Source organism: Hyperolius riggenbachi, chromosome 1, assembly GCF_040937935.1.
Source record: "Hyperolius riggenbachi isolate aHypRig1 chromosome 1, aHypRig1.pri, whole genome shotgun sequence".
Taxonomy (NCBI): Eukaryota; Metazoa; Chordata; class Amphibia; order Anura; family Hyperoliidae; genus Hyperolius; species Hyperolius riggenbachi.
In genome coordinates this window covers 159,175,972-159,200,296 of record NC_090646.1, presented here as the reverse complement: position 1 = coordinate 159,200,296, position 24,325 = coordinate 159,175,972, and the positions used below count along the sequence as shown (strand labels likewise).

The 24,325-nt window shown below is 43.0% G+C and overlaps 1 protein-coding gene across 4 annotated transcripts in view; it reads right to left on the bottom strand.

The window, feature by feature from the left end:
* Nucleotides 1-17,777: 17,777 nt before the first annotated feature.
* The window catches only part of SCRG1 (stimulator of chondrogenesis 1), a 49,802-nt gene continuing 43,254 nt past the window's right edge, over nt 17,778-24,325 (bottom strand). For all 4 annotated transcript variants that reach the window (XM_068269233.1, XM_068269225.1, XM_068269241.1 and 1 more), the window contains one exon: nt 17,778-18,096. In XM_068269233.1, the coding sequence (XP_068125334.1) occupies nt 18,042-18,096 (55 nt within the window). In that variant the 3' untranslated portion in view covers nt 17,778-18,041. The remainder of the gene's footprint in view (nt 18,097-24,325) is intronic.

The window sequence follows — 24,325 nt, the reverse complement described above, 5'->3', positions numbered from 1 at the left end:
CAGGATTCTGTTTTTAATCCGCGCACTTTATATAAAAAGACACTATACAGATACCCTGCTCTCTTAGGCCTCCTGCTTGGCTTCTCTCCCCATTCCATTCCTTTTATCCCCTTAAGACAAAGGGGTCCATATGCAATTAACTTTTTCTAAATAGTTTCCTCCTAGGAGATAATTTTTGACCTTCTTATATTTAGAGTAATTTTCAGAACTTTACAAGCGAAAAAGTAGATGAAAAAGTACTATCAAAATTATTTTTTATATTTTTTTTTGCTTGCTGGTGGTTTAAAGAGACACTGAAGCGAAAAAATAATGATGATATTATGATTTGTATGTGTAGCACAGCTAAGAAATAAAACATTAAGATCAGATACATCAGTGTAATTGTTTCCAGTACAGGAAGAGTTGAGAAACTCCAGTTGTTATCTCTATGCAAACAAGCTATTAAGCTCTCCGACTAAGTTAAGGTGGCCATACACTGGTCGATTTGCCATCAGATTCGACCAACAGACAGATCCCTATCTGATCGAATCTGATCAGAGAGGGATCGTATGGCTACCTTTACTGCAAACAGATTGTGAACCGATTTCAGCCTGAAACCGTTCACAATCTGTGGTGGTGGTGCTGCTGCTGCCGCCGCTCCCCCCCGCCGCATACATTACCTGCTCCGCCGGCGCGAGTCCCGGGTCTCTCTCCGCTCTTCTTCTCCGTTCTGGTCTCCGGCTCCAGCATGCTTCACTTCTTCCTGCCCGGCAGGAAGTTTAAACAGTAGAGCGCCCTCTACTGTTTAAACTTCCTGCCGGGCAGGAATAAGTGAAGGCATGCCGGAGACGAGCGGGGGCAGTCGCGCCGGCGGAGCAGGTAATGTATGCGGGTTCTATTGCGTCGGTCGTCGGGCACTCGAATGCCGCTAGCGATGTGCTCTTTACCCGCGGGCGATCGACGGAAATTTTCCGCACGGCGCGATCGACGGGATCGGACGAAATGAATCGAAATTCGGCATGTAGCGCGAACGATTGGCAGCAGATTCGATCCCAGTGATCGAATCTGCTGTCGAAACGGCGGTAAATCGGGCCAGTGTATGGCCAGCTTTAGTCGTGGAGAGGGCTGTTATCTGACTTTTATTATCTCAACTGTTCCTGGACTATTTACTTTTCCTCTGCTAGAGGAGAGGTCATTACTTCACAGACTGCTCTGAAAGACTCATTTTGAATGCAGAGTGTTGTGTAATCTGCACATATTAGAGAATGATGCAATGTTAGAAAAAACACTATATACCTGAAAATAAAAGTATGAGAATATTTTCTTTGCTGCTAATCTTCTAGTAATTATTCATAGTACACAACCAATTCACTATATCATATATTTTTTTTTCGCTTCAGTGTCTCTTTAAAAGGCATTTTATTGGCAATTTTAAAAATATCACCTAGGAGAAAACTTAGGAGAAAAATTGAAATGCATATGGGCCAGGTTCTCCACTTGGCCTCGCTTTTTCTTTATTGTGCAACTACTGAGGTAGATGGGTGCTTCCGCCGTGATTGAACATTGGGTCAGAAGAGATGGACATGCAAGCAGCTGCAATCAAGGTGACATTGCTGATTAGTTTTTTGGATGATGCAGACGTTGCATGCATGGACTAGTCCATGTGGTCCCAGATTAACAAGTGTCCAAAAAGTGAGTGCTGGACGTTCTGTAAAGTGTGGTTCCAGGCCTCTCAGAGGTCAAAGTGTGGTCTAATTCTTTGTGACAGTGCAATTACAGTGTAACAGCAGCGCTGTAAGTAGTGAGAGTGTGGTTTCAGTCTCTGAGATTGTCATTGATCACAAGGCCAGATTCTCGTATGGAAAATTCAGTCAGTCTTTCAACGGTCACTGCTGTTAGTGTCAGTGTGGTCACATTACTTGTCAGTGGTCACTACTGTGTTTCTCTGAAAACAAGACAGGAGCCTAGGTAGGTATGTTCAGTGAGATTCTGTCTTGACACAAATTTTCGGCTTATTTGATGCCAATGTACACAGTTTAGAAATGGGGCAATAAAATGCAGCAGCTGCTACATTTAATGGTCAGTTTATGAGCTTGTAATTATTAACATATCACTGTCATCCCTAGCTACCACAGTATGATTATAGCAGAGGCTGGGGGCAATACAAAGCTAGCACACAATACAGAGACAAAATAAAATTGGAGACAAACTACAGTGGATAAGAGGCACGGAAAAGTCATGATGGGCTCCATTTTTTTTTTCTATCAAAGTTTGCATTTTTGCCCGACTCGTTTGCAAAAATATAAAGGAATTTAAAAAAAGGATTTTTTTTTTTTTTACAAAAACTTTATTGAAAATGTGTTTTCTTGTGCTCACATTTTCATAGCCATATTCACTTATAGCTAGGTAACACATTGCAGGAGGCCTTACAAAGCTGTCAGCAAACTATGGCCCTTATCCAATTTATTTTGTTTTCTGCCCAGTTTTCTTCCATGAGTTAACTTTTCTCCTTATCTAAAATGAACTTGCAATTAACTGAAAATGTACTAAAAAGTAATATCAAACTTATTTTGAGAACCGTATTTTCATGCTAGGTGGGAACCAGTAAAGGTATTTTATGGCAAGGTTTGAAAATATCTCCTTGGAGAAAAGTTAACAAAATATGGCCTACAGGAGCAAATTAAATATAATGGAATGCTGCGACCCACTATAGGAAAATTTAAAATCATGACCCAATACAGGGGAGTGGCGGTGAGGGGACTGGAAGGTTGCCATATTCTTTGGAGAGGAAATAGTGCATCAGAAAACTGAGGCACACTTTGAGAAGCTCTGAAGCAACACAGGGCACTAGAACACTGAAGCACTATGAGTATGCTCTAAAAACAAGGGGTCATAAGTGTAATAGAGGAACAAAAGATTTTTTTTTCTTTTCTAAGGAAAATTCTCATGGCAGTCCTGACTCCTGAGTGACTGGTAGGGATTAGATATGGTAATTTTTCTTTGCATGCAAATGAAATACACAGCTTGATCTTGGGCAAATTTAATGCACTCCCTACCAACTTGACTTGGCCCACTTCCTGCGTACATATTTTTTTACATAGTTAGTTTTTTGCTTTGGAAAAGGATGTACGTCCAAGTTCCACCCAAAAATAAAGTAAATGAAATGTCAAATTAAATATCTGAACTATCATACTGTATAAATTAAATACAGGTAGTAAACATGAGCCTGTCTGGACTGCACTCTTCAAGGAAGCTTTGACGCTCTTTAGAGAGAAGAGTGAATTGTAAAGGGGCACAGATCATAGACAGATGTACTGAAACAGAGGAACACGTAAGGCTTAATGAATAGAGATGATCGGTCTATTCTACAGAAAACCTTCCTCAGAAAAAATCATAGAGAAGCATGTGATCCATATTTAATAGGATTCACAGCAGAATGAGCCATAATGAGGCACAGAGGGGGATGGGGCATAAAGGTATGATGAAGTAAGAGACAAACTGGAGTTACCAAAGTAGTACAACGTTCAAACACTAATGGAAATTCCCTCACAAAGATTCCTGTTCTTTTGCTTTTATATTGCAGATGGTGAGTAACTACATGGCAGTGTGTGGCTAGGCCAGTCTTACAATACTCAGTACAATGACAGCTTCTGTGTCCCCACTGATCATGGGCAGAAACGAGACCGCTGCTTTTCAGTCACAGTTCTTTGTTTCCTTTTCAGTCTGCCAGAATTGCTGACAGGAAATCTGTCTCAGCGCAGAGATCTGTTGTTCTCTCTGAGATCTTGCAACTCAACCTGTGACTGTGCAGACTAGAGTGAGCACAAAATAATAATATTGTTATTCTTGGGAGAAAAAAATGTAGTACGGTTAATAATACGATATCATTGTATCCTCAAGTGTGAATACTACTGTCTGGAACAATATAAATGCTTTTTTTTTCTCTGATCAGAGAACAAATTTTAAGAACAAATAGTTAACAGTACAGTGGTACATATATTTAATATCAGCAGATAATTACAATGTAGAAAATGACACAAGATTGTTGCAAACCTCTAAAACCGAGGTTATACTGCAGACTAGAATATGATACAGATGATGATGTTTCATGTTCAGCTTTGTGAAAATCCAGACATTTTTGTGAAAAAGAAATTTCATTTCCATTCGAAAAATCATTATGCAGTGAAGTTAGGACATACAAACATGCCCCATCAGTGCTGATCCTCACTAGGGCAACATTTATTCAACTACTATATTTAAAAGCAGAGCATAGCTGCTTAGAAAGTAGAAATCCATTTTATTAATGGGAACCTGAAGCAGTACACTCCGGACGTAGACTTGATTGACAGCGGCGCTAGAGTAGGCGTAGTAGAGGATGACCTCGCGAGGTCAGCCTCTAAACCGGTGGGGACCCCAGGCCTGTGGCCGAAAGAGGAGCTGCGGCATGGGACATGTAGGCTGCAAAGGGCTGGAGGAAGCCCCGGGTAAGTAGATGTTGTCTTGTTTTGTTTGCCTGGACATTCTCTTTAAGCCATAGACCCTGAACAAACATGCAGATCAGATGTCAATGACAAATCTGACAAGATTAGCTGCATACTTGTTTCAAATGTGTGATTGAAGGGGCCCTTACACTGGTCAATTTCAGCCATCAATCGATTGATTGATTCTATATAATCGATCAATCAGAAATCGATTCTTTCAAATCTATCAATTGGTTTGTGGCCGATTTCGATGGATTTGATCTATCTGACAGGATGGCAGATCTAGGTCGATCTGCTGCTGGGTAGCAGATCCATGGCCCATAGACTTGCAAATTGGATCTAATGGTCCAATAATGCATTTAGACAGATTGGAAATCTGTTCTTAGTGTGTGCCACACATCAGATAGATTCCTTTCAGATTCGACTTGGCAGCCATCTGACAGAAATCTATCTGATGTTCGAATCTGCGGCAAATCTATAAGTGTATGGCCACCTTTAGACCCTACTGACCAGAAAGCGTAGCAGTACTGCCAGGGAACTGGTATTGTTTAAAAGGAAATAATGCAGCTTCCATAAGTCTCACACCTTGGGTTCCTTTTAAGTAAATTTTATTAGAAAAGTGTCTATGTCTCATAAATCTAGGTAAATCAGCACTGGGCAAGCTACAGGCAATGGGACGTATAAGTTGTGGATTTATCTCCTCCCTCCCTCTCTGCAGAGTTGAGAGCGGGCTAATTCGAGAATGTTTACTCAACTAATTGCCGCTTCCAGCATCGGGTCTCCATGGCCAGCACAGCCCGCTGGCACATACTGATGGAGTGTCACATGATGCTGCTGTAACAATGGAGACCCGATGCTGAAACCGGCAATTTGATGAGTTAACCCTCTCACTTAATCTCGCTCGCAACTCTCCAGGGAGGGAGGAAAAGAGGAAACGAATGCAGCCTGCGACCCGGCCCGCGTAAAGTTTGCGCAGCCCTAGTAAAAACCTATAATAGTGCCAGCACAATGTTGATAAGGTACAAATGGCTAAGAAGGCTGTTCTTTCCGTGCATGCTCCCATGGGAGTGTCCCTTACACTAGATACTACTGAGAGCTGAAGAGTGAATTCCACTACTCATGGGCCCACATGCAATTATATTTTTCACCTGAGTTTTCTCCTAGGAGATAATTATTCATATTTAATGAAAATTAACTTTTTAGCACTTTTCAATGGAAAAATGTACCAAAAATAGCTGAACAGGTTATGTCAATTATTCTGAGTATTTGTTTGCTTGCTGGTGGTTTAAAATGCATTTTATTTACACGCTGTAAAAATATCACCTAGGAGAAAACTCAGGTGAAAAAGTTAACTGCATATGGTAAATGGTGCAGTATCAAAGATTATTACTTCATCATGTTTGGTGCAGTATTAAAAATCCTTACTTCTTCCTGCCCCATTGGATCTACTTCCTGTGTAGTGAGGTGATCCCATTAATGGGAAGGGTCTTTAAACGTAACAGTGATGCCAAGAAGAACTAATGCCAGTATTACCATAACACCTTCTCCCTCTATCCCCTATCCCTCATCAAGGGACATGCTACGTCTTTGACACCTCAACTTGTGGCAACAATGTCCAAGGGCCTACAAAACCTCTCACATTAAAGATTTCCAAGCTAATCTCAAGCTGTGAAGGGAAGGGGGGAAATCTCAGTGTCCAGAAACTCTTGCCCATATGACAGCAGCAGATCATTGATTTGACCATCCCTACCTTCTCTGTTTTAGCATTTGGCATCATCATGAAGGAACCAAGCCGACTGCTACACTGCATCTTGAGAAATCACATCCCTGATATGCAATTTTTTTTTTATCAAGACAAAACAAAGTGTGAGGCTTCTTCAGAAAGTATTACCTTGCAGTTTCCAAGATGTGATCTTTCTTCAGAAGATTCAATGCTGTCATAGTAGTTCTGGCAGAGCTACAAAGGATGCACAGCTTGCCCTTACAAGGACTGTGCTTTCATATGTTGACATGGCTACACCAGCAAAGGAAGTTTGTGAGTAACTTACTGTTTATGTATGGCAAAAGGACTAATCTCATAGGGCCTAATGCATTACACTGAGGTAAAGTTACCATGTGTAGCCAGCGCACAGCAATTTTACCTTTATTTTAGATTGGCCATTGATTTAGAGTGAATTCTTCTACCGACTGATCAAAAATAATTGAGAAAAGATTGATCACTAGGATGATAAAGGATAAGTTGAAGTGGTAAATAACAATTGGCATGGTATGTGTTTATGCAAACAGTCGATACAGGTGAAAACTGAAATTGCTGGCAACAAAATATCAAACAGCTGGGCCCATATGCAATTCACTTTTTATCTTCAGTTTTTTCCAAGTTGATATTTTTACACGTTGTCAATAAAATGCCCTTTAAATGCCCAGCCAGCAAGAAAATACACAAAATAATTTTGATGGTACTTTTTCTACTACCGTCTTTCCCCTAAAGTAAGGCCTACCTTATACTTCAAGCGTGCTTGAAATATAAGCCCTACTCCGAAATTAAGACCTAGCTTGGGGACGCTTTGTGTATGGGGATGTGTGTGGTCTCTTACCGCACCTCCCTTGTGGCTGCGTCCCCCTCCGTTCCTAGTAATTCCTCCGGTGGCGGCATAGTAATTCATCTGTGAGGGCGCCCTTTGACCCTCACGCAGTACGCTGGTTCGGGCTCTGCACTGGCGCTCTCTTCCTGTCATCATGTGCACCCGGCTGATGCGTCCCAGGCGCACATTGAATCAATGTGCGCCTGGGACACATCAGCCGGGCACACATGATGACAGGGTAGAGAGCGCCAGCGCAGAGCCCGAACTAGCGTACTGCGTGAGGGTCAAGGGGCGCCCTCACAGATGAATTACTATGCCGCCGCTGCCGCCACCGGAGGAATTACTAGGAACGGAGGGGAACGCAGCCACAAGGGAGGTACGGTAAGAGCCTCCCCATACACACAGCATCTAGCCCCTCCCACCCCCGAAAATAAGCCCTAGCACTAATTTTCTCCCCAAAAAGAATATAAGACAGTGTCTTATGTTCGGGGAAAGACTGTACTTTTGGTACCATACTTTTTAAATTTCAAAATGCTGAAAAGTTATTTTAAAATGAATATAAAAAATTATCACTTAGGAGAAAACTTAGGAGAAAAAGAAAATTGAATAAGGGCCCCGTTATACAGGATATGTGTGTATGCTGGTTTGACATCTGATTCTTTACCGATCAATGAATCTGTTGGATGACTTACCTAAAAAGCTGGCCACAGTCCGGATCCCGTTGTGTGTACCAGTTCACCCTCCAGGCTTCTGTTACAGAAGGATTCCAGCACATTGGGTGACATATGTGGACCAGTTTGTCCCCTAAAAACATAGACTACTTGCCTTTTATAAAGTGGAGCAGGGTGAAAGAGTCAGCACTCTGAGCTACCCACTGCTGATATGAACTGCTAACCTGACTACACATTACACCACCTTTTTTCACCACTGCTTCAACCACCTCAGTTCCCTCTGCTAGGAAAAATAAATATGTACAATCTATATATATAATAGAGTAAGTGCCTCAACCTTCAAGCAAGAAGAAGAAGTAGCGCCCTGCCCCCAGGGCCGGTCCAAGCAAGAAGAAGGGGCTGGTCCAAGCAAGAAGAAGAAGTAGTGTCATATCAAACCAAGAGAAAAGAGGGATAATTTGCATATTCAGTAGCAGTGCATTGTGGGTAACCACAAATGTTCACTTAGCTGAATTATTGCAGATTTGCTTCTGTTTTAAGAAGGAAAATTACACCAAGCTTTGCTTTTTTTAGTAGGAGGGCTTTTTGGTCTCTTTTATCCTCCTATACATTCTTAGTAGTTTGGGTCACCCTGAGCTGGTTGGTTACTCTGTTGTACTGGTCATACAGCCTTATCAATCCCTGCTATGTACTGATGAGGACTAAATGTCTGAAACAGGCTGCCACATGTGGGGTTGATATAACTGTGTAGAACTTAAAGCTATAGGTTTGCTTGACTTACCAAGGGTGAAAAGGAATAATTTGCATATTTAGTAGCGGTGCATTGTGGGTAATCACAAATGTTCACTTATAACTGAATTATTGCAGATTTTCTTCTGTTTTGAAGCGGATCCAAACCAAACATTTTTTTTTTATTAAAAATATTTAGTTGCACCACTTAACACATACAAAGATAAATAAACACTCCTTCAAGCCTATGAGCATTTCGGTGCATGCTTTTCACTCTTCTCTTTTCATAACTAGGGTTATACTGGGGGCAGCCCTTAGCAATTCCTCCATTGCCGGACACCACCTACTCCACCAGTTTGCCAGATTTTTTCCCGGCAATTTGAAAGGAAGGGAGGGGCTCCTCCAATAAATGTTAAATAGTTTATATTTGTCATCATGCAGCTGAAAAAAGGCTGCTATTTATTATTATAGTTTAGAAAATAGATTTTATTTCTGACATCTTGCATTTTTAATTTGGGTCCACTTTAAGAAGGCAAATTACACCAAGCTTTGATTTTTTTTTAGTAGAAGGTCTTTTTGGTCCCTTTTATCCCTCTATACATTCCAAGTGGTTTGGGTCACCCTGAGCTGCTTGGTTACTCTGTTGTACTGGTCCAAGCCCTATCTCATACAGCCATATCAATCTTTGCCATGTACTGATGAGGGCCAAAGTCTGAAACAGGCTGTCTACATGTGGGTTTGATATGACTGTGTAAAATTTAAAGCTATAGGCTTTAAAGTGGTTCTGGATGCTTGCTTGGCTTACTAAGGGTGAAAAGGAATTATTTGCATATTTAGTAGCAGTGCATTGTGGGTAACCACAAATGTTCACAAAGGGCTGGTGCACACGCGCTGAAACGCATACTCCCGGGCTGAGGCATTTTTTGGATTGTGGATGCGTTTCTGCCTCAATGTTAAGTATAGGAAAAACGCAAACCGCTCTGAAAAACGGCAGTTCAGAGCGGTTTTGCAAGTGTTTTTGTTACAGAAGCTGTTCAGTAACAGCTTTACTGTAACAATATCTGAAATCTACTACACCAAAAACACTTCACAAAACTGCAAAATGCTAGCTGAAACGCTACAGAAAAATAGCAAAAAGCGTTTCAAAATCTGCTAGCATTTTGCGGATCTGCTAGCGTTTTTTGGTGTGTACCAGGCCTTATAGCTGAATTATTGCATGTTGCAAATTACACCAAGCTTTGCTTTTTTTAGTAAGAGGTCTTTTTGGTCCCTTTTATCCCCCTATACATTCCGAGTGGTTTGGGTCACCCTGAGCTGCTTGGTTACTCTGTTGTACTGGTCCAAGCCCTATCTCATACAGCCATATCAATCTTTGCCATGTACTGATGAGGACCAAAAGTCTGAAACAGGCTGTCACATGTGGGTTTGATATGACTGTGTAAAATTTAAAGCTATATGCTTGCTATACACCAGCAGCTCTGAATGCTTGCTTGGCTTACCAAGGGGGAAAAGGAGTAATTTGCATATTTAGTAGTAGTGCATTGTGGGTAATCACAAATGTTCACTTATAGCTGAATTATTGCAGATTTCCTTCTGTTTTAAAAAGGCAAATTACACCACTACAGTGTGCGGCATTCCAGGAAGTGACGGCAGTGGAACGCACGATGGAACACAGAAGAGATGAGTCATCCCCGCCCGCTGCCTCTTACTAATAGTGGTGGCTGCCTCTGTGCTTAAGCAGGAGGGGGAGCGCACATGGGGGACCCAGTTAAGGGGGGGGGGAGTTCCTGCTGAGCTTAAGCAGGAGGGGGAGTGCACATGGGGGACCCAGGTGAGGGGGGGAGTTCCTGCTGAGCTTAAGCAGGAGTGGGAGCGCACATGGGGGACCCAGGTGAGGGGGGGTTCCTGCTGCACTTAAGCTGGAGGTAGAGCACACATGGGGGACCCAGTTGAGGGGGGTCCAACCCCCCTCCCCGCCGCTGTGCCCAATACCCCCTTCCTGCCCTATACCCTCTTATGCGGCGTATGCTACGCCGCGGGTCGGCTAGTAATAAAATAAATGCCCAAAATAGCAGTTACATTCCCTGGCTGTGTTGCTGCTGCTGCAAGTGCTGCTTCCACTGCCATTTTATCAACTGCTAGCACTAGAGATCTTCAATGAAATACATATTTTCTGACATGACTGTAAATTGAATGCATATTTTATGCAGAATGGATCTGGGCTATTCGATTAAAAGGACACCTGAAGTGAGAGGAATACGGAGGCTGCCATATTTATAACCTTCTAGACAATACCAGTTGCGTGGCAGCTCTGCTTGAACATTCTGGCATCAGTAGTATCTGAATCACACACCTGAAACAAGCATGTGGCTAATCTAGTCAGACTTCAGTCAGAAACATCTGATCTGTATGTTTGTTCAGGGTCTATGGCTAAAAGTATAAGGCTCTGTTCCCACCAGAGTGGAGAACATACATTTTTGTATCCATTCTCCACTCATCGAGTGAACGGCTCCTATTTTATAAATAGTAACAGTTCACACTTGTCAAGCTGCAATGGATCAGCGGGATCCGTGGCAGTAAGCGGGACACACTTCTGTGCAGTCGCTCCCCCATATAGCCTATGGAGGTAATGCATCTACTCTGGGCTGTAGCAGGAACCAATCAGAGCGGACATTGCATTGTCTGCTCTCGCTGGTCCGACTCAAGTGGGAACCAAGCCTATTTAAGGCCCATTCCTACCTTGCAATTTTTCTGACAATTTTCCTGATGCCTGACGATTTTTTGAGTGATGAGCGGTCATTTCCACGATCTCGCAGTGTGGTTACAGGCACATGATCAGCGAACGTCACTTAGCATAGGGCGGCCATAAGGACCATGACGGCGGATTGGATCTTTAAGATCCCCAACGACTCCTGCACAAAGTAACACGACAGCTCAAAGTCTCGTTCGCACCCATCGTGTGACGTTGTGCATACCTGCCAGCCGGAAGATGGAGAAAGATGGATCAGGGAGTGCTCATTGTCAGGCAGACGTCACTGGATCCATCACCGTGGGTATGTAGCTTAAAAGGCAGATGATCAGCAAGGCAGCCAGCCAGTTTGCATTGTTTAAAAGGAAATAAATGTCAGCCTCCTTATCCCTCTCTCCAAGGTGATCCAGCACAGTTCTTTTATCAGAAAATTACTTTATTGGATCATAAAAAGTACATAAATATAGCTGCATAGTGGCTACGGTCCACCGTTTCGGACCATCACAGTCCTTGTTCACGCCACACAGCCAAATGAACAACTGCAAGCATGCTCCTTATATATTTAAAGCTATGCCATGGCAACCAATCAGAGGAACCTATGCAAATGACTGGACCTGATGGGGAACTACAGGGCTTGTCCACAAAGGGTACCGCCCTCCCACTCCATTAGTCAAACATTTTGAAATGCATGATGTCATTGCAACAACATAAACATGTAAATGAAACACATTTCTAACTCTGATCTATTGCACCTATTAGACATCTAAAAAGATCCAGGGTGAAGTCCAGGGCATCATGATGCAGAGGGCATGGGCACAGACATGTCATCGGCAGTATAAAACTGCATATAAGAGTACACCGTGCGCTGCCCGCTGTCGCCATGGCAACCGACGTCACATGACCGCCAATGTGGAAAGACGTACAGGGGAGGATCCGCTGCACGCTTATCCCGGACATCGCTTGTGTGCGGTCTCACACATCTTTTTGGCTGTCCTTATCCCTCTCACTGCAGGTCAAATTGACCTTTAGCAGCATATTTATTACAGGTATTTTGAAAAAAAAAAAACAAAAAAAAAAACATGCAGCTTTAGATGTAATGCAGAGCTGAAGAAATAAGAAAAATTGATACTTACCCACTGCTTCCTCCAGCAGCATAAACGTGTGTCCCTCGCTGTCCTCCATTCAGCTGCGATCAACCCCGGTAACTGTCTCAGTCAAGTCCAGTTTGGGTCTTCTGCGCATACAAGACTCAGACTGGACGTGACTGAGACAGTTACCGGGGCTGATCGCGGCTGAATAGTAGGCCGCGGGAGGACGGCGAGGGACTTGCACGTGTTTATGCTGCCAGAGGAAGCAACAGGTTAGTATCGATTTTTCTTATTTCTTCATCTCTAGTACACTTTAATCCTTTTTCCTATATGCTGTGAATTGGCAGATATGACCGGAATTACCCTTCACAGGATACCTGTTTATTGAAGAACATTCATTGGCAGCCATATTCAGCTAATATTTAAAAAGGGTTAGCTGATGATCATTTTTATTTAGCTGCAGTGGATGACTTTCCACTATACCCAGCAATTAGTGTGGTACACAGAAAACAGTGGGACCTCTGAACGGTAGCAGGAAAAAAGGGCGCCTACGGCTAGTGGATGAAAAGGGCGCCGCCATAGACTCTAATGCAATTATCGTTAATACGGCGAAAAAAGGGCACCCGATAAATATCATTAACAACATTACAACATTACAGTTTTTAAAGTATGCTATCATTTTAGAAGCTTACAAGAACGTTACAGTTTTTACCATATTATTACGTTTATATGTACAAATTTTACAGTATCAAAGATATTATCATTTCTATGAGTAAAAGGGTGTTTCTGCAGAGGGAGTGGTTAGGATTAGGCACCACCAAGGGGAGTTTTTAGGGTTAGGAACCACCCAGGCGGCGGTTAGTTTTAGGCACCACCTGGGTGGTGGTTAGGGTTAAGTTCTACCAGGGGAGTGGTTAGTTTTAGGCACCACCAGGGGAGGGTTCTGTGTGAGAGTAGGGTTTGGTTAAGCTGTATTGTTCAATTACTGTATGTAACGATTTTTAACATTAATAACTATTCGTTTTTTTTCACCTGTCTGTTTTTAAAATGGTATTTATCGTTAACCAAGTTCAACAACGATGTTTATCGTTATTAAGATTTCGTTATCCATCGGCGCTATTTCGTCATCCAGCCGGGCCTTTTTTTCCTGGCGCCCTTTCTCATGCACGTCTCTGAACACTTCTGTATCTAGAGTTGAGGCTTTCCCATTAAATTAGCATTTGTTGCTATAGGTCTTGTTTTGTAAAAATGGTGTGAGAAATACTTTTACTTACATATGATTTTGTGTGATGCAAAAAAAAAAAAAATAAATAGAATCACACAATGTGAAATAAACATACCATCTCTGGTGCCATTACCCACTGCTTACTGACAAAGCTAAAACAACAAGCTACACATACAATAAATATTTTGTTACATACAAGTTCTAAAGATGTCCTGTACACTGCTTCCTGTGTACCTATTGATGCTCTTAGCTTTCAGTGACTGGTAAAGCAAACTCTACAACAACAAAAACATTGAAAATTAGTTTCTCTAAAAAAAATTTTTTTTCAAAAACTCAATCTAATGCTGCTGTTATAAGTGTCTATTTAATATAGACGTCCCCAAACCCCGAATTAACACAGTTATGATAAACTAGAGAATTTAAAATGGGTCTAAAATTAAAGAGGGCTTGAAAACATTTTATAAAGATACAATTTATCTCTTTTTGCCCCTGTAAGCCAGACTAGCAACCAGAACCGCTGGTGTATAGCAAGCCTATAGCTTTAAATTTTACATAGTCATATCAAACCCACATGTGACAGCCTGTTTTGGACTTTTGATCCTCACCAGTACATGGCAGGGATTGATATGGCTGTATGGGATTGGACTTGAACCAGTACAACAGAGTAACCAAGCAGCTTGGGGTGACCCAAACCACTAGGAATGTATAGGGGGATAAAAGAGACCAAAAAGCCCTCCAACTAAAATGCAATGCTTGGTTACTCTGTTGTACTGGTCCAAGCCCTATCCCATACAGCAGGGATGTCAAACCGGTCCTCCGAGGGCCGAGGTCCTCACACATTTTTGACACAGCTCAAATTAATTGATGGGTCGGAATCAGGAAAGGTGTGGTCCATCAGGTACAACACATTCCTCTCTTTCTCAGTCAATCCTAAACACTGGGATGGATCTGGCCCTCCAGACCTGGAGTTCGACACCTGTGCCATACAGCCATATCGATCCCTGCCATGTACTGATGAATACCAAAAGTCTGAAACAGGCTGTCTACATGTGAGGTTGATGTGGCTGTGTAAAATTTGAAGCTATAGGCTTGCTATACACCAGCGGTTCTGGCTTACAGGGGCAAAAAGAGATAATTTGCATATTCAGTAATGGTGCATTATGGGTAACCACAAACGTTCACTTATAGCTGAATTGTTGCAAATTTCCTTCTGTTTTAAGAAGGCAAATTTCATGAAGCATTGCTTTTTAGTAGGAGGGCTTTTCTGTCTCTTTTATCCCCCTATACATTCCTAGTGGTTTTGATCACCCCAAGCTGCTTAGTTATTCTATTTTATAAAGATGTAATTGAAAGAAATAGTTATGATAAACAAATAAGTATAATACATGACATGAGGGTCAAAATTGAAGCATGCTGCTGCTGTTATTGATTATTGCCACTGTGAACACAAAGAGCTTTTTCTTGTATGTCCCAGAAAAAGGGAAGTTGTTGAACTTTAGTACACTAAAACAAATGTTTACAGTTGAGAGGAAAGTTTGGAGAGCCTGGAATGCTTTTCACTTAAAAATAATTTAATACATATTTCAAAATCACAAGGCTATTTTATAAGCATAATGCTGGTAGGAACCCAGCTGCATAGACAGTAGGAAAAAGGGCAGAACTCATGGCACACACACAAAAGGTTTTCCTGTTGATGAAGTCAGCTTCAGTAATAGATGGTAGCAAACAATAGGCTGCAGTGGATGCAGAGGCAAGAGCAGTACCAGGCAGCAGTTGCAGACAGTGGCTACAGTGGCAGCACTAGCAGTGTAGACAGGAGCAGCAGCAGCAACAGAAGCAGGGTTGCTCGTAAACTACGCCAGCGCGAATCTACGCGTCGTAGTACGCAACTACGCATCGTAGTTCGTAGATGAAGTTTAAGAACTACACGTACGCATTTCCGCATAGTCGTAGTCCCGCTATGCGAAGCTTCGCCCGCTACGCGTAGTTGATGTATGTATTGCAAAGTCAACTACGCGTGCGGTAACTGCATCTGTATGGATCATTGCGCATGCGCAGAAATATTATTGCCCTTTTATACGCATATAATTCCGCATTGGAAGGTGGAATGTACGCTGATATTAGTTTATATTTGCAAATAGGTTGAAGATTATTGCGGAAATTTTTCCGCATAAGGGCATAAGCGGTCGCATCAACTACGCTTCGCAATACGCAAATCTTGCGTAATTTAACACGTAGTCTATGAAATGCAAACATAGTGAAGCTTCTGATTACATAGCCGTAGATTGCGAAGCGTATTTGCGTAAAAATACGCGTAGTTCCAGCGTAGCGAAGTTGGCTGACTACGACCATCCCTGAACAGAAGAGACGGAAGCATCCACGACCAACTGCCCAATGTGTGCTTCCTGGGCCAACTGTTGACACTCTGACACAGCCAAGACAGAAGCGTCCACGACCGACATCCTGATGAGTGCTCTCCAGGCCAATTGCTGACACTCTGACACAGCTGAGACAGAAGTGTCCACGATCGACAGCATGATGAGTGCTCCCTGAGCCAACTGCTGTCACAGCTGAGACAGAAGTGTCCATGACTGACAGCCTGATGAGCGAGCCCTGGGCCAACTGCTGACACTTTCCTTATATGAGCTATTTATTCTATAAATCCTGCCATGGGAAGGGTGTTTTACTCACCAGAACAGCCAAGATTCTTCTTCAGCTCTACTGTCCACAGTATCATCTCTGTGGCCCCACCAGCGGCACATTTTATTAGGGACGCCACTAAATGACATCATAGAGATGAGACTATGGACGGCAGAGCTAGGAAGAGGATCTTGGCAGCGCTGATAGGTAAGTGATGCACATCTGCTAGCTCGATCCACTTCGGCAGTTTGTTCCCTTGGCACGCAGCGCAACTTTGCGATCTACGCATTGGGCACCCCTGGTTTAGTGTGTGTATTGTAGTCTAGGGCCAATTTGGGGAGAAGCCAGTTAGCTTATCTGTATGTTTTTGGGATCTGGGAGGAAACCATAGTGCCTATAGAAAACTCACACAGACAAGTGGAGAACATACAAACTCCATGCAGATATTGCCCTGGCTGGGATACAAATAGGGGACCCAGCGCTGCAAGGCAAGAGTGCTAACCGCAATACAACTGTACTGCCTGAATATGAAAGTTTTATTTTGCTTGCCCGCTGATGCAAATTCTGACGTCCTTGCTGTTGTGCTAATCCTCTGTCTTAAATGTTTTTAAAATTACTGTCCTAGAACAAGTACAGTATTTACTCAAGTATAAGTCAAGCTTTTGAGGCAAAAAAAGTGGCCTAAAAGTGGGGGTCTTGGCTTATAATCGAGTCATAAGTAATAGGAGCTAATAGGGCCAGATTTGTACTTTCCAGTGCCCAAGGCCAGCTGTCACAAACTGCCCCCCACCACCATTTCCACCTAATATCATTCTCTCTAACACCCAGGGTTGCCACCTCATCCCTTTAAATACCGACACATAGGAATTATACATGACTTGTAGCTAGTTATATGCTGTTTAGGCGCTGATTATGTGTGAGTAAGCCCCTGTTATAACTTAGATGAGTTCGTATTTAAAGGGATAAGATGGCAACCCTGCCTGACTAGCGATTGCAGGAGGAAAAGTTTGGTGGAGGGATTGGGGGTGTGGGGGCTTCATGGTAATGCTGCTGAACAAACAGTTACTGGCATTCTGCAGTCATGTGCCAAGCAGTGCAGAAAGAAAAAAGAGGTTAATCTGGTAGATGCAAGTTACACTGAAAAAATACCTTGCATGGCAGATAAAAGCTAAAGGTTGTTACATTCTGGATGACCATCATATTTTGTAAACTTTTTTTCGCTTCATTATCTCTTTAACTCACTTTTCATTGTTTCTACATCTACTGAATTCTTAGGATATCTACTGAAGTGGGTGCTTTTTGGCAGTCAGTCAACCCTTAGACGTTACATTATGAAATGGGGGTTGAAATCATCTAGCCTATTTCAGCTCTGATAACCTTCATGCAAAGCTCTACAGCTTCAGTGCGAAACAACATGTCACCAAAGCTGATGTAAGTTTCCAGAAAGTTAATGATTTCTGTCAAAACAGCACTGCAAGGAAATAAAATGCTTTGCTTTGTTGCCTGTACTGCACAGGGGATTCTATGTACATTGTATTTATAATGTGTGTATAAATATACCACAAACCAGGCTTGACACTGAGTTTTCTTGGGAATAAAATTCACTTTAATTTTAGCAGCTCTGTTCTGAAAATGTGAAAGTGCACATAGTAATAGCCTTAATCATATACTTCATGATTCATACAGGCTAATGGTCCGACAAAAACCCAGACTTGTTGTGGCCTGTCACCATAATCTTAGTGTGGTGTAAAATAACAACAGATGGATCCTTCTGTTAGGGAGAAGTAGGGCAGGGGTAGCCCGAAGTAACTATGGGGGGAGGTATTTTATTAAAAAACAATCCATTTCCCATGTTAGCCCGCCGTCCTCTTCATCTTCCTCTGTGGAGCTTTCTTTATCATGGGGTAGAACAGGGAATTACAAAGGAAACTTTCGGCCCAAAGAAAATCTCTCTGTGAAACAAGAAGAAAAAATGGCAACAGCGTAAGTTCATGTTCTGCAAAGGCTTGTGGAAAGTTGACAGTATTGCTCTGATGTGCCATGGATGTGATTTATTAATGGAAATTGAAGTTGCCTTCGCTAGTGAGAGCAATATTCTGGCACCTTGAAGACACAGTAGACAACACATTAGAACAAGCCGGCTGCTTTCTGAGCAAGTTCGCAATCTGATGCTTCAGGGGGGGAAGGAACAGAAGCATCATTGTGAGAGCATAATAGCACTTCAGTTGTGCTCTCACATCCAAATAGCCTGGCTGCAACTGCTAGAATATGGGAAAAACAGAGCCCCTGCTAACTCTCTCTGCCAGCCCAGTGTCTGCAGCCTGTGCATTACATTCCCTGCAGCAAAGCCCCTCATTGAAGATTTCTTTTTTGTTTTCTTTATAAATATTTATAGTTGCCAATAGTCTAAATTAATTTTGGTAGACTCCTTCCCTCTGAACTGGTGTATCTTGGCAAGATTGCCCCACATACGAGATCTGTATTTGAGATGTTTTTTCTTTATCACTTTTTTAATTTAGAGTATGGACAACTGTTTGCAATTTAAAAGCTGCTGGTTTGTATGTGGTAACTGGACGTGTTCAAAGGAACATAAAAAGGCCATGATAACTGATGTAACTGATTACAGCAGCTACATCTGTAGTTGGGTAGGGCTTTGTATCCCAGTACTCCTTCTCATGTGTCCTCTAATGCAGGGCTTTTCAACCTGTGGTACGCGTACCACCAGTGGTACTTTGCTGTGAGCCAGGTGGTACACCTCATGTTTGCCTGCCACTTGTCCTGGTCCCATCTTGCCTCCACAAAGTTCAGCTCCCCTCGCTCACTCCTCTCTGTGCTGCCCTGCAGCTTACTTCAGACCTCAGATCAGTGGTGAAGAGACAGCCAGGCGAACGGTGCATAGTGATAGTCAGGTTACTGCTGATCTGAGGTCTGAACTATTCTGCAGGGCAGCACAGCAAGGACCTCGGGGGCTAAAGAGGCTTCCCCCTTCCTCCACAGTAGAGGGGATCCAGCGATAGGACGCCCAAACATCTCCTTGTCCGCATAGCCGTAAATGCAGTAGAAGCTCTCCGCTTGAATTCTGGTGGAAACAGCCAAGCCTGATCGGGTGCACTCTACTGCGCAGGCACACGGGTGGTACTTGTACATTTTCAGGTGATAAAAGTGGTACAATTAGTGAAAAGATTGAAAAGCCCTGCTCTAATGGATTCTCTATGGGTGGCATGTCCAAACTAAGTCCAGCCCAGTGGTCAAATGCGGCCCGCCAAGCCTTTCCTAGAGGTCCACAAAATGTCACAGGCATAGTGTACCTAACAGTATTCAGCAAAAATGATCTTTAATTTTGCTAGTTTGGCCCCCTAGCACTCTCAAGAATGGCAATATGGCCCTTGGCCTAAAAAAATCGTTTGGGCACCCCTGCTCTATAGGAATACATGGAAAACTCAAGATGTCAGTGGCAAGAGTAAATCTGGAATGTCAGTCATTCATTCCTGGAGAGGAAGGTGAAGGAGCAGAGATGAATTAGAACTCAACTGTGTAGTGTACCAGGGGATCGTTTGCTACCTCTCCTGTTCATCCTAAACTCTGTAGCATGACTCAAACACCTTTAACCTTACTCTTCAAATGCTACTCCCGCTGCCATTCTCTTCACTGGCTACCCATCACTCAAAGACTCCAGTTCAAACTGGCAATTCATACCTACAAGGCTCGCTGTAATGCAGACTCTTCATACATTTCTGAACTGATCCCTGGATACCACCATAAACGTAACCACAACTCTGGTAACAAACTCCTCCTCCTGTCTACTCCAGTAATCTCCTCCCATGCTAACATTCAGGACTTCTCACAAGCTTTTCTCTGCTGTGAAACTCTGTTCCACAATCAGTTCAGCACTTACTGCCCCTGAAGGTCTTTAAGCAGGACCGGATTTGTACTTTCCAGCGCCCTGGGCCAACTGTCACCAACCGCCTCCCCCATTCTGTCCAACTCTAACTAGTGATCACTGGGTTGAATGGGCTCCCCTCTTTTTTGCTGCTTTGCCCCCCTATTCAACAAAGAAGCAGTGCATGCTCTGGCCACTCCATGTAATTTTGCACTCCAGCCTGGATGCACAGTAGCCGATAGTGTTCTAGGCTTGCATAATTCATAAATGACGCTCATATATGAGTAGAACTTCTCAAGTACGCACACCGATAACACTCCCAGCCTCGGCTGCTGTGCACATGCATACAGGAGTGCGTAATCACAAGAAGGGTATGCACTGCTTCTTTGTCCTTTGTGCGACTAGCTGCAGTCAGTGCCACAAACAGGGGGCAGTGCAGCGCAAAGGAGAGAAGAGAACAGGTAAGTAGAAGGATCCCAAACTATACACGCTGGCATAGATGTAGTGTAATGCTAGGTACACACAATGCAATTCTGACAGATTTACTGTCAGATCGATTATTTCCAACATGTCTGATCTGATTCTGATACATTTTTCAATCGATTTTCCGTTCATTTCTATGAAAAAATCATTTAGAAAATCATGTTGGAAATAGTCAATCTGACAGGAAATCTGTACGAAAATTGCATCATGTGTACCTAGCATAAGCTGAGGTGTACTTTACACAGTGACAATTTAGCACTTAGGGCAAGTAAAGACAGATCTTAAAATCAGTCAGCAGGAAGTTTTTAAGTTTTGTAATAGAATGATAAAATGTATTTGCTAACCAAAAGAAAACAGTGAGCCTTTGGCTAATGAGCCATTTTCAGACTTCACTACTGTTCCTGTATAAATATAAATACAGTTGTCATTCTGTTTCAAAACATCCTGCTTTCACTGATGGCTAACACAGTACAATGCTTTTCTGCTTCTAAAAAATGTCAGGAAAGAGTTAAACTGTAGCACAAAGAATGTTGCTGTCATTCTCTAGGAAAGAAAAACAAACCATACATTTAACAGGTCTCAGGTCTAACAGCTCTGACCAAGTAATAAACATCAGTCTGGGGGAGAGGAGAGCTGATAATTCCTGTCCATGAATGCGTGCATAAAGATACTAATCTGAACTCAAAAGTTCTACTACTTGAGCCCATATATTTTTCTTCTCACAACAGCTTGTATGTCCCCACTCATTATACTGGACAAGATCCTCAGATGACAACAGATGCTGACTGTCATCACACACACTCTGCAGTGAGAGAGATGCAGGGATCCCTGGAATTCAGGCAGAATAGAGCAAAGCCGAAGTGATTTACTTTGATATGTGACTTCTTATCTCTCCAAGTCCTGCGCCTTGCTGAATTTTATCGCCTAAGGCCATGGCCTTTGTGGCCTTCCCAGAAACCCAACCCTGTCTTTAAGTGTAACCTGAAAACTCTCCTCTTCAAGCAAGCAGCTAATTTGACCTAGGACATTATCATTATTAAGTATTGTGCCGACATCTTCTACTGCACTTTTACTGAGCATATAGTCTTGTCACTAGCTGTCATTCAGAGGGTTTCACAATCTAATCTCTACCTTAGTTTTATGCCCTTCATAGACTAGGGCCAATATAGGGGAAGCCAATTAACCTATCTTTGTTTTTGGGATGGGGGAGGAAACCGGTGTTCCCGGAGGAAATCCATGCAGACACAGCATTTACAAACTCAGTTCAGAAAGTGCCCTGACTGGGATTTAAACTGGTGACCCAGAGCTGTTCCTGATAACCTCCTATCCAACAGATTCCTACTTCCCCCAAATAAAACTTTTATACTCACCCAGCTTGATTGCCCCTTGAAGCAAACTGACAGAAATCTGGAGAACAACCCTCAGGCCACACACCTTCTTCATAAACCATAACAAGATGGAGGATGGCTGACGGTACAAGCTACATCCCAAAATCCCTGTGCCACATCCCAGCACTTATTGTAGGGTATCTGTAGCCACACACATTCAGAAGGAAGAATGAGTGGCAGTAACAGCCAGATTCCCGCACTTTTATAGAGAAAAGTGAGCAACATGCCTCCCCCTCCCCTTACATGCCATGCACACTTCACAGCTACACCACCATGCTGCTGCTAACTGGACAATTCTGTTGGTAGGTCCCATTTACATCAATACTGCATGGAATGCAACAAATCTGATTTCAGTATCTTATTCCATTATCTAATACTAATTCAGTTATTCGTGTTTTCAGCATATTTTCTGGTACATATTATCACACTCACAAGAAGGGATGATCTTTCTTCCACAGTTATTTTAGTATTTCCTTTTATACTCATAATAAAGGGACATTGGTTTAAGCTGCTATGGTGACAGAAAATAATGTCTTGAACTATGGTATGATGGCTGTATATGCACGCTACTGTACATACAACAATAAATATAATGGACCGTTTACTGAAGAAGGTGTCAAGTGAAAGCCACTAGCTCTAGCTTGTATTTACAGGGCAGCCCACACTATGCTGGATTGTAGCCTTGTCAAGATTGTAATAATTCCATTTTTTTGTTTCACAGATCCATTTGTACTTCTGTTCATTAATATCCATTGTTAAATAAACTGCAAACACAGATGATTACAAATCCCTGTTTTATCAACTGTGCTAGGAGGAGTTTGGGACATCTCTATCCCCACACTCTCACACCTATTTCTACAGGCTTTCTCCCTCTCCCTCGCTATCTCTCTCTCACTCCCTTTTTCTGCCACCTTTCTCTGTTTATTGCACATTTAAAGGGATACCAAGCAGGTTTTAAAAGGACAATTTGTACTTTCCTGGACTTCCTCCAGCCCACTGTAGGCCACGAGGTCTCCTAACGCCCTCCTGGCTCCTTTCCCGGTCTCGCTGGCGGCTCCGTTAATTGGCAATTTCCTCCTGAAGTCGCCAGTATGAGTCCCTTCCGTGCATGTTATACGTCATCACGCCGGCCGGTGTGAGAGCCCTGTGCATGCGCGGTTCATAGAGAGAGAACTGCGCATGCACAGAACTCTCACGCCGGCATGCGTGATGATGTGCAGCGGCCGGCGTGCGTGATGACGCGTAATGTGAGCAGTGGGTACTTGTACTGGCGACTTCAGGCGGAAGTAGTCAATTACCGGAGCCGCCAGTGGGACCGTGAGAGGAGCCAGGAGGACACCGGGGGACCTCGTGACCTACGGTAGGCAGGAGTAAGCCCCAAGTAAGTACAAATTATAATTTTAAAACCTGCTCGGTATCCCTTTAATGGAAATTATGAAAGAGGGTTGACATGTAAAAAATTTTTTTTACAACTCTTCATAACCCCATCTGTATTTTACCTTTTGGTGACAGCAGTCGTACAGTGTCAGACGTGTGGGAGCACTGTGGTGGGCGCAACATCATATTTGCTGTAAGAGGCGTACAGTATCATATTTGTGGTTATAACGTGGAATGCGTAGTTCCATATGTGTGAGTGTAATGTGGGGAGCATAAGTACTTTGATATTATGTTAGGAAATAATATGGGAAGGTTGGTGCCAGGGCAGTTTCTAGGCTAAATTGCACACAGGGCGAGGGTGTAAAAATGGTACCCCCCATAGAGTTCAGACTGTTATTTGCGATGTGGTATTTAGCCCCCCAGTATAGGTAGCCAGGTATAGGTGCCCCCAGTATAGCTAGCCAGGTATAAATGCCCACAGTAAAGGTAGTCAGGTATAGGTGCCCCCTGTATAGATAGCCAGGTATAGGTGCCCCCAATATAGGTAGCCAGGTATAGGTACCTCCAGTATAGGTATCCAGGTATAGGTGCACCCAGTATAGGTAGCCAGGTATAGGTGCCTCCAGTATGGGTATCCAGGTATAGGTGCACCCAGTATAGGTGCCCACAGTATAGGTAGCGAGGTATAGGTGCCCCAGTATAGATTAGCCAGTTATAGGTGCCCCAGTATAAGTTAGGTGCCACAGTATAGGTTAGCCAGGTATAGGTGTCTCCAGTATATGTAGCTAAGTATAGGTGTCCCACTATAGGTTAGCTAGGTATAGGTGCCCCTGTATAGGTTACCCAAGTAATGTAAGTGCCCCAGTCAGGAACTACAATTGCATGAAGAGGCATCACAGTGAGAAGGACTGAACAGTCCTGGTCTTTGAGGGCATGTAAGACAGCCTAGGACAGCCTACACCTTAAGGTCAGCTTAAGGTGGAGTGGGGGAGTATATGGAGGGAGTTCAAGAGGCTGACAGCTGAGGGAAAGAACGAGTTCCTGTGCCTAGCA